General features: G+C 40.3%; 3 protein-coding genes across 4 annotated transcripts in view; 1 reads left to right on the forward strand and 2 right to left on the reverse strand.

The window, feature by feature from the left end:
* dnajb12b (DnaJ heat shock protein family (Hsp40) member B12b) overlaps positions 1-2928 on the forward strand; it is an 8379-nt gene extending 5451 nt beyond the window's left edge. Inside the window, exons 8-9 of the mRNA XM_010868494.5 lie at positions 696-855; positions 1793-2928. Of these exons, the coding sequence (XP_010866796.1) occupies positions 696-817 (122 nt within the window). The 3' untranslated portion in view covers positions 818-855; positions 1793-2928. The remainder of the gene's footprint in view (positions 1-695; positions 856-1792) is intronic.
* Positions 2929-3890: 962 nt separating this feature from the next.
* Positions 3891-5901, reverse strand: ddit4 (DNA-damage-inducible transcript 4). Of its 2 annotated transcripts, none has more exons than XM_013134073.4 (3): positions 5726-5901; positions 5178-5453; positions 3891-5061 (listed from the first exon to the last, which is right to left on the reverse strand). In XM_013134073.4, the coding sequence occupies exons 2-3, from the start codon at positions 5386-5388 to the stop codon at positions 4550-4552; spliced, it is 723 nt and encodes a 240-aa protein (XP_012989527.2). In that variant the 5' UTR covers positions 5389-5453; positions 5726-5901; the 3' UTR covers positions 3891-4549.
* Positions 5902-10129: 4228 nt separating this feature from the next.
* On the reverse strand, positions 10130-13854 carry anapc16 (anaphase promoting complex subunit 16). The gene is made up of 4 exons (XM_010868460.5): positions 13732-13854; positions 13336-13482; positions 11137-11211; positions 10130-10959 (listed from the first exon to the last, which is right to left on the reverse strand). The coding sequence occupies exons 2-4, from the start codon at positions 13475-13477 to the stop codon at positions 10850-10852; spliced, it is 327 nt and encodes a 108-aa protein (XP_010866762.1). The 5' UTR covers positions 13478-13482; positions 13732-13854; the 3' UTR covers positions 10130-10849.
* Positions 13855-13935: the final 81 nt, after the last annotated feature.

Below are 13935 nucleotides of genomic sequence, written 5' to 3' on the forward strand. Positions count from 1 at the left end.
CAGAGCGCTTTACTGTGTGGGAATTGACCCCACAACCCTGTGGTTGTCAGTATCATACTTTGATGATACAGACAACCCCTTAAAAGAAAATATGAAGTAGAAAATGTACTACCTTGACCTTTGTTTTGTGTATAGTGAATGAAGGCTAATCTAATAATTGCTCCATAATCAGTATTATCAATATTCATGATTTATTATTATTATTATTAGTCAATTCCAAATGTATGTAATGCTGAGGAACGTCAGATTATATTGTTTAGACATTGGTTGTGTTCTGATCATACCTACAGGATGTGTCTTCACGCTTTGGCAATTTCATACACGTTTCCAGTATGTAGTGTTTATATCCCAGGTGCTAGACCGTGATATATCTGCAAATAGCTCTAGCTCTCCTTACCCAGTGTTCTGATCTCTCTGCAGCCTGCCTCCATCAAGAGAGCCATTCTATTTTTATTAGGCTGTGTTCTGATACTGCACCCTTCTGCATTGGTCTAAACGTGGTGGAAGCTCCCTCCAGCCAGTGCTAACACCAGTCCTTGGCATTTCATTCCATGAGAGGGTGTATACAAGTGTCCAAACTTACGGAAAGGGATAGAGAATTGGAACTTAGCCTCTGTCATTTATTGGCCCTCAGCTGAATGTTGTAAATGCTCACACTGTCAGCATGACTTGAATGAATTTTTGCTGTTTTCCAGAGGAAGGCCTGCTGTATCGAGCTCGGTATTTTGGGGACAATGACTTGTACCAAAGGGCGCAGAAGATGGGAACGCCTAGCTGCTCCAGGTTATCTGACATCTCTGTTTCGTTGGGTGGTTAAATAAAGAAGAAGGTGCTGATTGATTGCTACATTCATAGGTAAGGTACACAATAATAACATTTCCTATATATCACCCTCGTTTCTATATAGTGCTTTTGGCCAGAGCCCAGGGCAAAGGTTTTCCACTAAAGTATAGGACACAATGTTCACATATTCTTTAAATGTATCTTTGACCCCTCTACGCCCAATTACTAGTGACAACCAGAGGCCCAAGATTTATATCAGGGTTTGAAATGTTGATCTACTGCATTGCCGGAGTCTGGTATGGCAGTGTTAGCTCCTGACTCCTGCAATAGACCGATGATGGCTCAGACAGACACACGGGTGATGGCTCAGACAGACACACGGGTGATGGCTCAGACAGACACACGGGTGATGGCTCAGACAGACACACGGGTGATGGCTCAGACAGACACACGGGTGATGGCTCAGACAGACACACGGGTGATGGCTCAGACAGACACACGGGTGATGGCTCAGACAGACACACGGGTGATGGCTCAGACAGACACACGGGTGATGGCTATTTCATATCACCTGACAAAGTGTCACAGATTAATGCAGCCGTCCCAGTTGCTACCAATCAGATACTGACACGCATACACTGCCTTCGAAAAGTATTCAGACCCCTTAAACATTTCCCCCAACATAAATTAACACAATACACCATAATGACAAACACTTTTTAGTTGTTTTTGCCAATTTGTTGAAAATAAAAATGTTTAGTATGAGCTTGTTGTGATCAGATTGGCCTGATAAACTCTTCAGAATCCCATGAACAATAGAAAACAGAATTCATAATGTTGCCAAATTTTGTGCGAAATTATTAATAAAAGGCCATCTGAAATTGTTTCTGTCAAACCTGTTATCTGAGCTGGCCTTTCTTATGTTAACACTCTTGACTTCATTCTAATGATTCAGTCTTTAAACTGTGGTTTGAATCCTAACTGCCATTGTTTATGTTATTTGTTTCAGGTAACGGTCAGACTCAGCAAAAACAATTTTATCGGCTGTAAATATATACGCTTCTCAACATTCAGGACTGCAACTGAGCTCCACTGCACAACAGACCCAGGTGTACTCGATCTCCTCCTGGAGTTTGAGACATCATTAGGCCTAAGGAGAGTTGGAGGGGAATTGCCTAAAATCTTTGCTGTTGATGCGGAATAGTGAATCCCTTTGTCGGGGATTGTGCATCACGAGGTGACTGCGCTCTGTTGCGAGACGACTGTTTAGAAATGCACTGTCAGGAAAACCGTGATTTTAAAGGTAAATTCAGCAATATGACGGAGCCAACAGGCGATTTACACAAGAGCTGCGGAGATTGACGCGGGGCGCTAGACCTGTTCGCTGTTTTGGCCCCATTGCCACGCTGCTGTGACAATGTGAAACCTGTGCACATGAGCAGCTGTTCTCTGTGCGTCTGTGTGAGAGGTAAGGCCTTGCGTCTCGCTCACCGCAGCGTGTGAAGACGTCATTACGCTGAGTCAACCTTTAACCACAGTCGCATTCCAAATGGCACCCCATTTCCTGGTCCACTACTTTAACCACGGCCCGTGGGGCTCTGGTCTGGAGTAGTGCACCATGTAGAAAATAGGGTGTGATTTGGAATGCACTTCAGATGCTGTAAGGCCGTATTTTAAATCAGGAAATACTTGAGAATAAGTGAGTGATGTGTAGTCCTAATATAGATGTTCTTGTTTAGCAGTTGATACTACTGAGATAATTCACATATTTCAACATGGTAAAAACGTTGATATTGAAGACCTTGTGAAGCTGATGGCAGTTGGTTTCTTGATATTACTTTTTTTTTTTTTTTTACTATGCAGGGATTGTTATTTATTCTCCTATAAGAGTCAGTAATGTATACATAGACCCCTATCAAGGCTTGTACTGAGCAGTTATGATTTTGAAGCCAGATGTATTTAAAATGAGTGAACCGGTGACTAAAAAAGTAGTAATTTATTTATTGTTGAAATTCTATAATATAAAATGTTTTTTTTCCATTAGAACACAGTGGCTATCTAATGAAGTAGATCTTACTCACAATTTCACAATGTCCATATTATGTTTTTACTCAAACAGGAAAATAAACATATTGCGTTGCCCCATCTCTGTCATCCTTCCTGCCTTGTGTGTGTTTGAGTGGAGGAGGGGGTGTGTGAACTGGGATTTGGGTGTGGGCCCAGACCATTGAGGGCATTACTCATCTAAAAATTGGCTTCTAAATCACTGACTAGGCAGCCAAGACGTGACGATGTGCACATTCTGTAACACATCAGATCGTGCCAGTGTTCCCTACCAGATCAGATGTGCTGTTGATCACGTTTTCAGGGACGCTTTCGCTCTGGAAGACAATGCCAGTGTCTACGTGACGGAACTTTCATATTTAAAACCCCAAGCAAATTACTTGGAAACTGGAAGTCATTTTCTCTGACATCAATTAAACATCTCCCTGGGGATTGTTGGCACCCACTATAATCAGAATCGCCTTTTATATACCGGTCCTGGCAAATATACTGCATAAATACTTGTCGCTCAAGGCTGTTTTCAGAGAACCCAATTATTTTATTTCAGTTAAGTGGTAAGTTGTCTAATTACATGATATTAACAGATTGGTGAAACCAAAAGGAGCTGAATGGGGTTGCTTGTGGTAACCATCCTTATTGTACCCTGTCAAGAGTTTTTGCCGAAAAGAGCTCAGATATCGGGAGTCAGGCTTACGTTACTTCCCCTTTCAAAACCATCCATAATGTCAAGTGTCCTTGCATAGGCTGGTTTGGTGTCTTCATTATAAATACCTGAAGTTCTCTTGAAATATCATTAGAGGGCACTGACAGTGAAGTGGCATAGTTGGGGCACCCAGACAAAGGGTCTGAAATGAATGGTGAATACAAGAAAAACACCTGGATTGCCTAGCAAATTATCCCGTTGTCTAGATGTCTGCTGCTCCACACTTCAGCCATTTCTATTAGATGATATACACCTCATGAAAAAAATGGTCTGCGCCACTGTGGGTTAACTTGTTAGATTGACTGAACAATTGTGATATGCTGAGTAAATACTGACAGAGTTGGAAAACATTTTTTAGTTTATTGTCAAGTTCTTTAAATGAAAAGTACAAAACAGTGCAATGTGAATATTTGAATATCAAATAAATTATATGCACAGATCAGTATGCATGGGGCTCAAGTAATTTTGACCTGTGGGTCACAAATTGGATACTACAGTTGGAGCCAGAACTGGTAAGCAAGGTTGGTCTCTGACCAAATATGTTGGTGCAGTCCACTTACCATGGAGTACAATAAAAAGGATGGCCAAAATAACTTCGGAAAAGGCCACAGACATTACAGTATAGCTAGCTGCCATAGTCTGGTTTCAATAGAAACTGAGGTAAAAACAAAATGTTACAATTGCAGTAAATTGGTAAGACCACCCATAATTTGTAAGTGCAAGAAACTTCATTTTCAGTCTGTGCTGTATGCGCTAATGACAAAAGGGTTTACTGTTTTTCCACACAGTCAACTGTGCCTTAAAACAGAGGGCACCTATCTGCAAATAATGGAAATGCACATGACAATGTAACCACCATTTTCTCTAACAGAGCGGTCCGTGAAATCAGACCAGACTTGCATCACAAATGCTGATAACTAAGGCCCTGTGATGAGTGTTGTAGGTAGGACACAAGTGACAAGGTTTATTAGAAACATTTAAGGAAGTCTTTGGTTTTCTTCAGCACTCTTCAATAAGCAAATCCTCGGAGCTGTACAGCTTCTTCTTGATCACTCGGAAGCCCGTGCTTAATCTGATTGCCGGCCTCTTCACGGGACTGGATAGAGATTGAGACTTTGTGGTGAACAGCCCTTGGATTTTGGGCCACAGTCCTCCGGAGTCAAGCCTCAGCACCAGTGTGAGCTGGAAGGTGGGAACGAGGTAGGGGTCCACCGCGATCTGTTCCATGCTTTGACAAGTCTCCCCCTGTTCCACACAGAGGTCTATGACAGCCCCCCTCAGGCCACAGGGCTCACTGGCGGCCAGGTGGAGGAGCTCTTTACCAATGTGCTCTAGAAGCTTCTCTGGGATGAGGAGTTTGGTGCATCGCAGAGCACTGTTCTTAGCTTCCCTCAAGCTACAGGCAATGAGTTCGACAACTTCTTTCAGTAGGGTCTCCTCCATGGTTTGGAGATCATCGTAGAACAAGGTGTCGTCAACATGTGAGGGCATATCCAAGCTGAAATCAAACCCTGGGGGAGGGGTGGGAGATTTGGTCAAACTGAGTACTGGCATCAATCTTGGCTACGCTGGTCAAGCTAAGAAACAATATTCAGATAGAAAGGGTGTACATTTGTGAAATATTTACCTGTTTCTGACAGGTCAGTCCTGCTGCCATGGTCGGAGTCTGTATCTACGCTGTGACAACTGCTGTTGTAGGACCCACTGAAGTCGTTTAACTTCTGCACTAGTTTGCCCCATGAAGAGCGTCTGGAGGCGGCGTCCAATAGAGAGGAGCTGGAACCGGAGCAGTCGAAATCAGGGACCATGGTGGTAGGAAGTGCAGGCATGGTTTTCATTTGGTAACGTCAGTAAGTGTTTAACGTTACTTCAACTTCTGAAGTGTGGTTTCATAGATCTCGCTCTGCTGAGAGAAACAACAATGGCAAAGATAAGTACACTGATTTGGCAAATGCAATAAAAAAAAAATCGCTAAGTTATAATTTTTGGATATTGACGATTTATTACTATAAATAGTTACTGCGTGACTGACATAGCTACATCCAAATTTTAATTCAGAACTAAATTGAGTATATAACACAGCTAGCGTATTAGCGTTAGCTAGCTACTTCTTATTAAAATGTATCCAAGTTCACGCCCGAGAAAATATAGTGACAGTTAGATAATGGTACTTACAAAGACATGTACTGCAGTTAAAGTGGAGATGTTCTTTCACTTGTATTCCACTTTGGGTGAGTTGATAAAAAAAATAAGTGCTGTGCTTTCGAGGACAAAGGCTTCCCAGTCAAACCACCCCACTGTCTCTCTACGTCCACCCGTTTCTCAGCTGTCGAGCTCTGCAGGATTTCTGCAACAACAACTCTGCTTAAATAGCTCCGACGCAGTCTGTTTCTGAGAGCACGCCCACATCTTACTATTCAGCCAACCAGACTTAGGGGCACGTACTGGACGTGGTATCTTGCCTGGTAACATGCTTCTGCACACAGATGGAAGAGAAAAAAGAAAGGAAAGAGAGTAGGGGGGTTGGAACCCTAAAATGTATTTCTGCTCGGAAAAACACCAGGCCGTCTTTGTTGCCCGCAGTACTAGCCCGGACATATCCCGGACATGTCAGAACTACATGCACTTGTTCATTTTACGATATTATTCAGCACAAAGGGTTGACAAAGCAGAAAGCGCAACATTACGTCATGTATTTCGAACAATGTATCTGGATCCAAGCGCATGACACTTGCACCAAGTATAATACAATTGTCCACTAGACAGCCTTTTAGGCTGTGATAGCCACAATAACTTGCAAAGTAGTATTATATCGTGGTGCACAGATACGATTTAACTTGTTATAATAGTAGGGGAAAAAATGTTTTGTCATCCATTCTCTACTCACCATCCAAAGCACAGACAATAGCTTTCAACCGAAGCCAAACAAAAGAGAAGCAGGACGAACACACTTTTTGGGTTACCTCGAGCTGCTTTACGTTTTTATTAATATTTAATATTTATTGTGATCCCTATTACAGAATCATATAATAATAATTGAGTGAACTTCCATTGATTTTTTTTAATACAAAGAATCTAAAAGCATTTCAAGCGCAAAAAAGCTGAACAAAAACAAGTCAGCACATTGCGAGGCCGCGTCGTTGAATGCATCCCAGTGATGGACATGCAAGATCAGATCATGGCTTGAGCGGGCAGGTGGTTAGTGAGTGATGATGATGAAGTCAGCCAATGATATCTTGGAGAAACAACCTGAACTTAAACTTGCGAAACGTTTCCCTGTGTGGAACCCACACGCTTCAGGTGCGTCCGGAAACTCACCACACCAAGTTCAGTACACAGACAGCTGTCATCAATGTGAGTCCTATTCCCCAGTGCTGCAGTATATCTGCTTGACACAAATATTCAAAAATGTTATGAAAAAGGTCAAGAATGGGCCTGCAAGTTCAACAAAAAGCAAAAACGTGTAAAACTAGCAATGTATAACTAACGTGTATAACTAACAAATACGTTACTTCACTAAGAACAATGTGTGTTAAAGTGTGCCTTTTGTGTTTAGCAAGGTTACAATAGCCTACGAGTCAGAGGAAATGTGTATGTTACTTTAAGCAAACTGTTGCAAAGAAATCTGAATATTGTAACATTGCATCATCCAGTGTACAATATTCTCTATTACAATTTTTTATCACAAGGAAGGGTGTTCCTTGATACTGATATATTGATAATTTCCCAACAAACCATTTGTCTGATGAATTACTGCACTTTCTGTAATACCTTAAATGTTATGACTGTATTGACTTCATCATAAACAGACCATATGATGACTATACGTTTGACTCATGACTCTTTCCTGATCCGTTTGTTTGCAGTATGTTAATGAGATGTTAGGACATCCTTTTCATTGTTGAGAACATCTTGTTCTGAATCTAGGTTTAAAAAAAAATAGTATTTGCGATTAATGGTAAGAATGCTAAATGAGATGTTAGGGCATTTTTTTTCATAGTTCTGAACTTAATGTCCTGAAAATATGAAGAAAAAAAAAATGTTTTTGCATTTGGACAGTTCAGGAATAAACTTTGCATACTTTGGAGAGGAGTTGCATAGCATGAGTTCTCTCTCTCCCTCTCACTCTCTCTCACTCACTGACGCCAACACACGCACACACATAATAGGCCTACTGATTAGTAACACTATTGCTTAAGCAAAGTTCAGTGAAGTTTTATTGTCTCAAAGTTGGGAGAACAACACCATTGAGTGGTAAGAATTGCTTGTTTCACGTAAAACATTACTACTGGTTGGAGAACATACATTCTCAAACCTACTTTTGTGGTCTGCCATTGAAAAAAGTTTTTGGACGTCAGCCAGGTATCATATATACCGCGTATAATAACAACATGTGAGAAAGAAGGGGACGGACTGTACTATTGAAGGAGGTGGAACTGGAAGAAAACACCAGCACGTGTGGAAGGGCACACAATGTGCCGTCATTAACTAACTTAACACTTTGCATCTCCATCTGATGGGGAGCATGTGATGGTGAAAGTTTTGCTGTGTGTTTTGTATTGTGGCCTTCAAGGAAACCTTGCAAATTAAACCATAGACTCAATGGGTTTCTTCTGATAAAATATTTCTTCTGATAAAATAAAATAAAAAAGGTTACCAAAGTTATTGATTGGAAAACCACAATATAGTCTTTGTACTGTTTCATTATGACAAGTCAATTATTCGAAATCATTTAATCACCCTATTATTTAAAAAATCCCACTTTAAACGTTGATTTCATTTTGTAAACTAAAATTGCTAACAAATTACAAGGGGCTAAAACGTTCAAGTGAAGACACAGGAGCTCAGTTAAAAAAAACAAGTTTCAAGAGCATGAACTTGGCCAACACTAGGACCCAGCGAAGGCTCTCCCTCTGTGGTCAGCACTGCCCTTATATGGATCAGAATAGAAAAAACAAGACAATCGCCTCAAACCAGTACAGTACATTCTGTACATTAAACCAAACCACTTCCACACCAATTTCAACTTGAAAAAAAAAATTTGCTGGTGCAGCCTTGAATTACAGTACATGGCCAAATTAAAAATATTAAAAACACAGAAAAAGTAGGGCCAAAAAGACTTGATCTCTACCAGACACACATTCAGTGGGTAGCATTGTGGAAGACCATTACAAATTTAAATGTGATTAAGTAATTAACTAACTAGTCTTTATTCAAATGTACATTACAGAAAACCATATCTTGTATTATATTATATATACACATTCATATTTAAATATTCATATATGAATATTCTGTGAGGTTAAGTTCTTTTGAACAGTCTCCTCATAAACATGTTTGTCCCTGAACTGTACTCGACCAGGCAAGGAGGACCCAAGTGAAATGAAAACCTAAGCATATGCAGGCACAGAATGACTGGAAAAATAATCTTGTGGGCCAAACATAAAATATATGTCTGGGAGGGTTTTGAAATATCTACTAACTAGTCTACATATCAGTAATGGAATATAGTGCAAATATAGTTATATTACATTTACAAGTCTGGCGAGGTCCAAGATAAATTGCACTGCCCCTGTAGTATAGACAAGCAATGACCCAAGAATGTGAGTGATTTAACTAACAGAAGCTCTTTGTTTTTAACCACTGTCCCCTGGAACTGCCACTCTGATGCTACGCTCTGCATGGGTGTACGTGCGTGTACGTGTGTGTACGTGTGTACGTGAAAGTACATCGGAGAGTCGATAGCAGCTGCGAGTACATCAACACTCCAACAACTCTAACTCTGGAGGCGGGGGAGGGGCTACTGTTGTTGATTTAGGACAGTGTTACGGTACTAGTACAGTTATGTGGAACAACAACCATAGACTGTCGCTACAGCTGCCATTAGGTTACCTAGCCTCTCAGTGGCCTTTTATTTTAGGGTATTTCTGTACATACTGTTTTAGGCCAGCCCCAAAAATACTGGAAGGTATTAATATAATGAACTACAACCCATGGTTTCCCCATCACAGATTAAGCTTAGTCTTGGATGAGATATCCAACTCAACAGAAAATCTCCATGGGAATGTAATTTTAACCGTGGACCAAATGTTACAGGACCCCCACGCCCAAAAGCATTTGGACTGACAATTTTGGGGAATTAGTGCAAATGTTGTACAGTCCTCCCATGTTAGGGTGTATTTGAACAATTGTTGCAGCTGTTTTTTATTAGACAGTTGTGTCTGTTTTCATCGTTAGTGCACAAGAGTTGTCTAATGTTGATTTTAGGCTTTGCATTTAGGCTGTTGCTGGTGTCTCACAGCATGAGGAACAAAGAAGTATCAACGAAAGTCAAGCTGGCTGTCATGAGGTAAATAAATTGGATTTAGAATCCAGAGATGAACTTTGCCTGTGAAGAAGTGTTGTGCTTTGAGTGTTTTCCAAGGGTGTCTAAATGTATCATTCTTAATAAATCAAAACATCCAGATGTAGTTGTATGTCAACAGCAGCCGACTTGACTCTTGACCCCTGCGTTGTGAGCCTGAGTAATAGGAAGCTTTTCACGATGAACGATACCAAATAATCCATCACAAAACACACTTGATTATTTCCACGTTTATTTAAATAGCCAATCAGCCATAAGGTACGACATGCTTTCATTTTAATACATAGACTTATACATGGCAGACGGTGCCATTTTATATTATTAATTATGTGTAGATACAAAGAAAGTAAACTGCACGCTGTGTTTCAATGCCAAGGCATTTATAAAGTGACAACACTCAAGACATTGATGCAGAAACATTTTTACTTTATAAATCACTCTGAGTTGAAACAGTGTACCATTTTTTGGTATCTACCTTCAACATTTTTGGCGTGTGCCAGTTTACTCATTCCACTACATTATTCATTATAAAAACAATGGTAAAACATTAATACTTAATTCCTCTAGGACATGGTCACTAATTACTAAGATAAAGGGGTTTAGTTTTGCCTGGTCCCATCTGTTTGTGCTCTGGCTCCACTTCACTGCATGACAGCGCAAACAGAGTAGAACCCAGGCTAGTTTAGTCCACCACAATATCTAAAGTAACAGAGAATGCCATAAATTGGCATCATTTTCTGTGAGAATAAAAAACAGTTTACAGTAATAATAATAAAAGTAAAAAAACAATACGATAATTAATTTGAGGACATTACCATTTGAATTGTTATGATCAGACAGAGACAAAACGTACAATGGATTGGAAAGAAAATATTCTTCTGTGGTTAGCATGTTGCCCCTAGTGATCTGCAGTCAGTGGCCAATGTGAAGACACTTCAAGATGGAGTAAACCCCAAAAGTTGTTCAATTGGTTTGTAACGCCACTCATCTGCTTCCAACTCTTCAACCAAACTGGCCAGTTTCTCCATTCTAGATACTTGTTGATCTGAGAATAATCAGTGAAAGATGCTTTTAGATCAGGTTTTTCCATTTCTAGTAAAAAAAAAAGCAGTGCATTATGCAGAAAATAAGAGTCCATACAGGAGGCAGATATAGCCATTTTCTATAAAATAATTAAAAATAAAAGAACTGTTTAATCAAAAGACAGACGTGAAAGACTTACCATGCTTTACCTGTTTCAGCGTTGATGCCACCTGGTAGCTGAACACAGACTCGCACAAAAATCTGTCTGAGCCATCTGGAAAACAGATTAAAAAAAGTGTTCCTTACAATAACAACTGGTAAATTTTCAGGAAATATTAAGCATGCATGTGCCAACACCACATTTCTAAACAATCTATGAGGCTGTACTGTGTCTCTTATATAACATTATACTAATTAACCTAATTGTTCCACCATTTTTTTTTTAGCATTACACAACTTTTCCAGTTTTTTGTTGCCCTGGCCCAAATCTTTTGAAATGTGTTGCTGGCATCAAATTCACTGGCTTTTTATTTTTCCAAAAACAATAATATTTCTCAGTTTCAGCATTTGATATGTTGTCTTTTCGATTGAAAATAGGGTTTAAACGATCTGCACATCCACGCATTGTTTTTCCTTACATTTTACGCAGCGTCCCACCTTTTTTTGGAAACAGGCTTACAGTAAACAAAAGCAAGAGAGACTACAAAAAGAAATACAAAAAAATATAAACAGAACAGAACATGCATCCCGAATGACTCCCAACACAAATAGTACACAATATATGAATCAGAAATGGAAGCCTATTCCATAGACTGTCCACCACACTGCGGCCAGCAGCCAGCCAGGATAGGCGGCTTTACGGCTGTCCCACCTAGTAATGCAATTGTTTTGTCTTTGAAACTGGGAACACCCAGTGCTTTCCAGCACAATGACCCAAACTGAGCACATCAATTAGCAAATTTTACGTAGAGACTGAGGTAACAAAGTAGGGCAAGGAGCCCAGTAGCGCCCTAGTGCACTTCTTTGGACCAGGGCCTACGGGGATCTGAACCAAAATAGTGTACAATATGGGAAATAGAGTGCAATTGGGGCCGCACATGAGCAGGGGGCATAGAGCCAGGTGGACCCATTGGGCATAATAACCCCAAAAGATCCTGTTGTGTAACGTGACAAATTGGTGGTTGGTGTTTTGGGGTGACCTGCTGGTGGTATGAGCATCGACTGCTTCCTGCTGGTGGTTACGACACATGTTCTGCCGTGTGGAGGCCCAAATATGACACAAAAAAAGTAATCAGTTACCTACTAGAGACCCAATTTTGTCTCACTAGCCAAAGGGAACTGGGGCTATGATTTTATGGGGTGATTTTATTCACAGAGCATGCTCACTGGTAGAAGCTCACAAAACCTCAAAGGAGGAACAAACCATGATTTGGGACGGGTTGTTGCGGGATGATTGAACAATTCAAGGCAGATGAAGCTTCTGTGTGTGTGTGTGTTATTGTTGTGCATAATGTAGGATAACCATCATTTATCCATGAAATTCCATGTTAGAAAGCGAGTGATTTGGATGACTTGGGGCACACTGGCTAATACTTGACACAGAATAATATTTTCAGGGACCCCTTTTAGCTCAACAGTACCACTTTTTTGTTTACCCAGTGGCAAAAATCCCAGAATGGATGCAAAAGGATGCATCCATCACACCAATAGTTCCATTGCATTTTGGTAGATCACAAGCACGTTCATTTGAAATGGATGCTGCATTTTGATGGAGAGGCATTTATTATTGATTTTCGATATTATCAATCTATGTTTGATATGTGAATTGTTCCCAATGAAGGATGTTTACAGTACAGCAGAAGAATGTCCTTCAAAGAGCGATAGTCCCTTATCAAATATGCTCCTTCTAAATGTGTGTCCAGTTGAAGGTTGATTTTTCTTATGTAAAAAATTATTTTGCTCCACGAAATACTCAATTATTTATGGTGTCATGTCTCTTTTAAACCTCTCACTGGTCGACCCAGCTGGGTGTCCACCCCAAAATGCTGGCTATATTGATTAAACTCACCTAAATCAATTACCAAAGAGAGGTAGTGACCTTGACTTACCACGTAAATTGAGTTTTTATTGAGCAAAACGTTTATTCCAGAACTTTTTTTTGTGTGTAAACTGGAGCAGTGAAGGATCACGGTTGAAGTACAGGTCAGCGTTTTCAGAACTGAAATAGTTCTAATCAACGACGAGTTACGTTGCCAATCCCACAACGATTGATCATAACACTTAAACGAAAACTAGTCGAGAATATTTACCTATTAATATTGTAAATTAAATGTATAATATTCCATAATGTGTTCTTTTGCAACGCAATGAACCCACATTCCACAGTGTCAAAGCTCACCTTCCATCATCTCCCCTGCCCCCTTGGGGTATGTGTAAAGCACCTTTCGCGGGGGTATAAGTTCTGAAGCGCTGAACCCAGAGCCCGTCACGGAGCTCCCACTAACCCCACCAGCAGAAGATGAAGACGAGGATGCTGCCATTCCAACTAAAAAACAAAACCATGCCAAATTACGATAAACAAGTTTAGATTTAGATATTTAGGACCAACGCAGACCAAAATGACTAGCAATATGTACAGTATTCCACGTCTATATACCAGAGAACCACTGCTAGCATGTATAGCTAACTAACGATGGCTAACACAAGACAGCTACACCAGGCATAATAGTGCATTGACTATTACATTTGCAAGTCATAAAATCAGACAGAGGACTAATTTTAGTGATTAACTTACCCCTAGCGACGGAAACAGCAGAAGGCAAACCTTTGCCTTTGTTTATATCTCGGGTTCAGCCAGCTTTACGTTTAGATGACATATATAAAATGAGATAAGTGCATTATGTTGCAAACGCGTACCATGACGCAAAATGTCTATCCGAGCAGTTTACAGATTTGCAGCAACGTTACCATCACGCCACATACGCTGCTGCAAACTGCC

The sequence above is a fragment of the Esox lucius genome, chromosome 6 (genome assembly GCF_011004845.1).
Source record: "Esox lucius isolate fEsoLuc1 chromosome 6, fEsoLuc1.pri, whole genome shotgun sequence".
In the NCBI taxonomy this organism is placed as follows: domain Eukaryota; kingdom Metazoa; phylum Chordata; class Actinopteri; order Esociformes; family Esocidae; genus Esox; species Esox lucius.

Coding starts and splice junctions, on each gene's coding strand:
- ddit4 (XM_013134073.4), bottom strand. CDS start 5,388: ATGAAAACCATGCCTGCACTTCCTACCACCATGGTCCCTGATTTCGAC. Junction 5,062..5,177: donor GACTGACCTGTCAGAAACAG/GTAAATATTTCA, acceptor CCCCTCCCCCAG/GGTTTGATTTCAGCTTGGAT.
- anapc16 (XM_010868460.5), bottom strand. CDS start 13,477: ATGGCAGCATCCTCGTCTTCATCTTCTGCTGGTGGGGTTAGTGGGAGC. Junction 11,212..13,335: donor GGCAGGGGAGATGATGGAAG/GTGAGCTTTGAC, acceptor TCTGTTTTCCAG/ATGGCTCAGACAGATTTTTG. Junction 10,960..11,136: donor GCTGAAACAGGTAAAGCATG/GTAAGTCTTTCA, acceptor GATTATTCTCAG/ATCAACAAGTATCTAGAATG.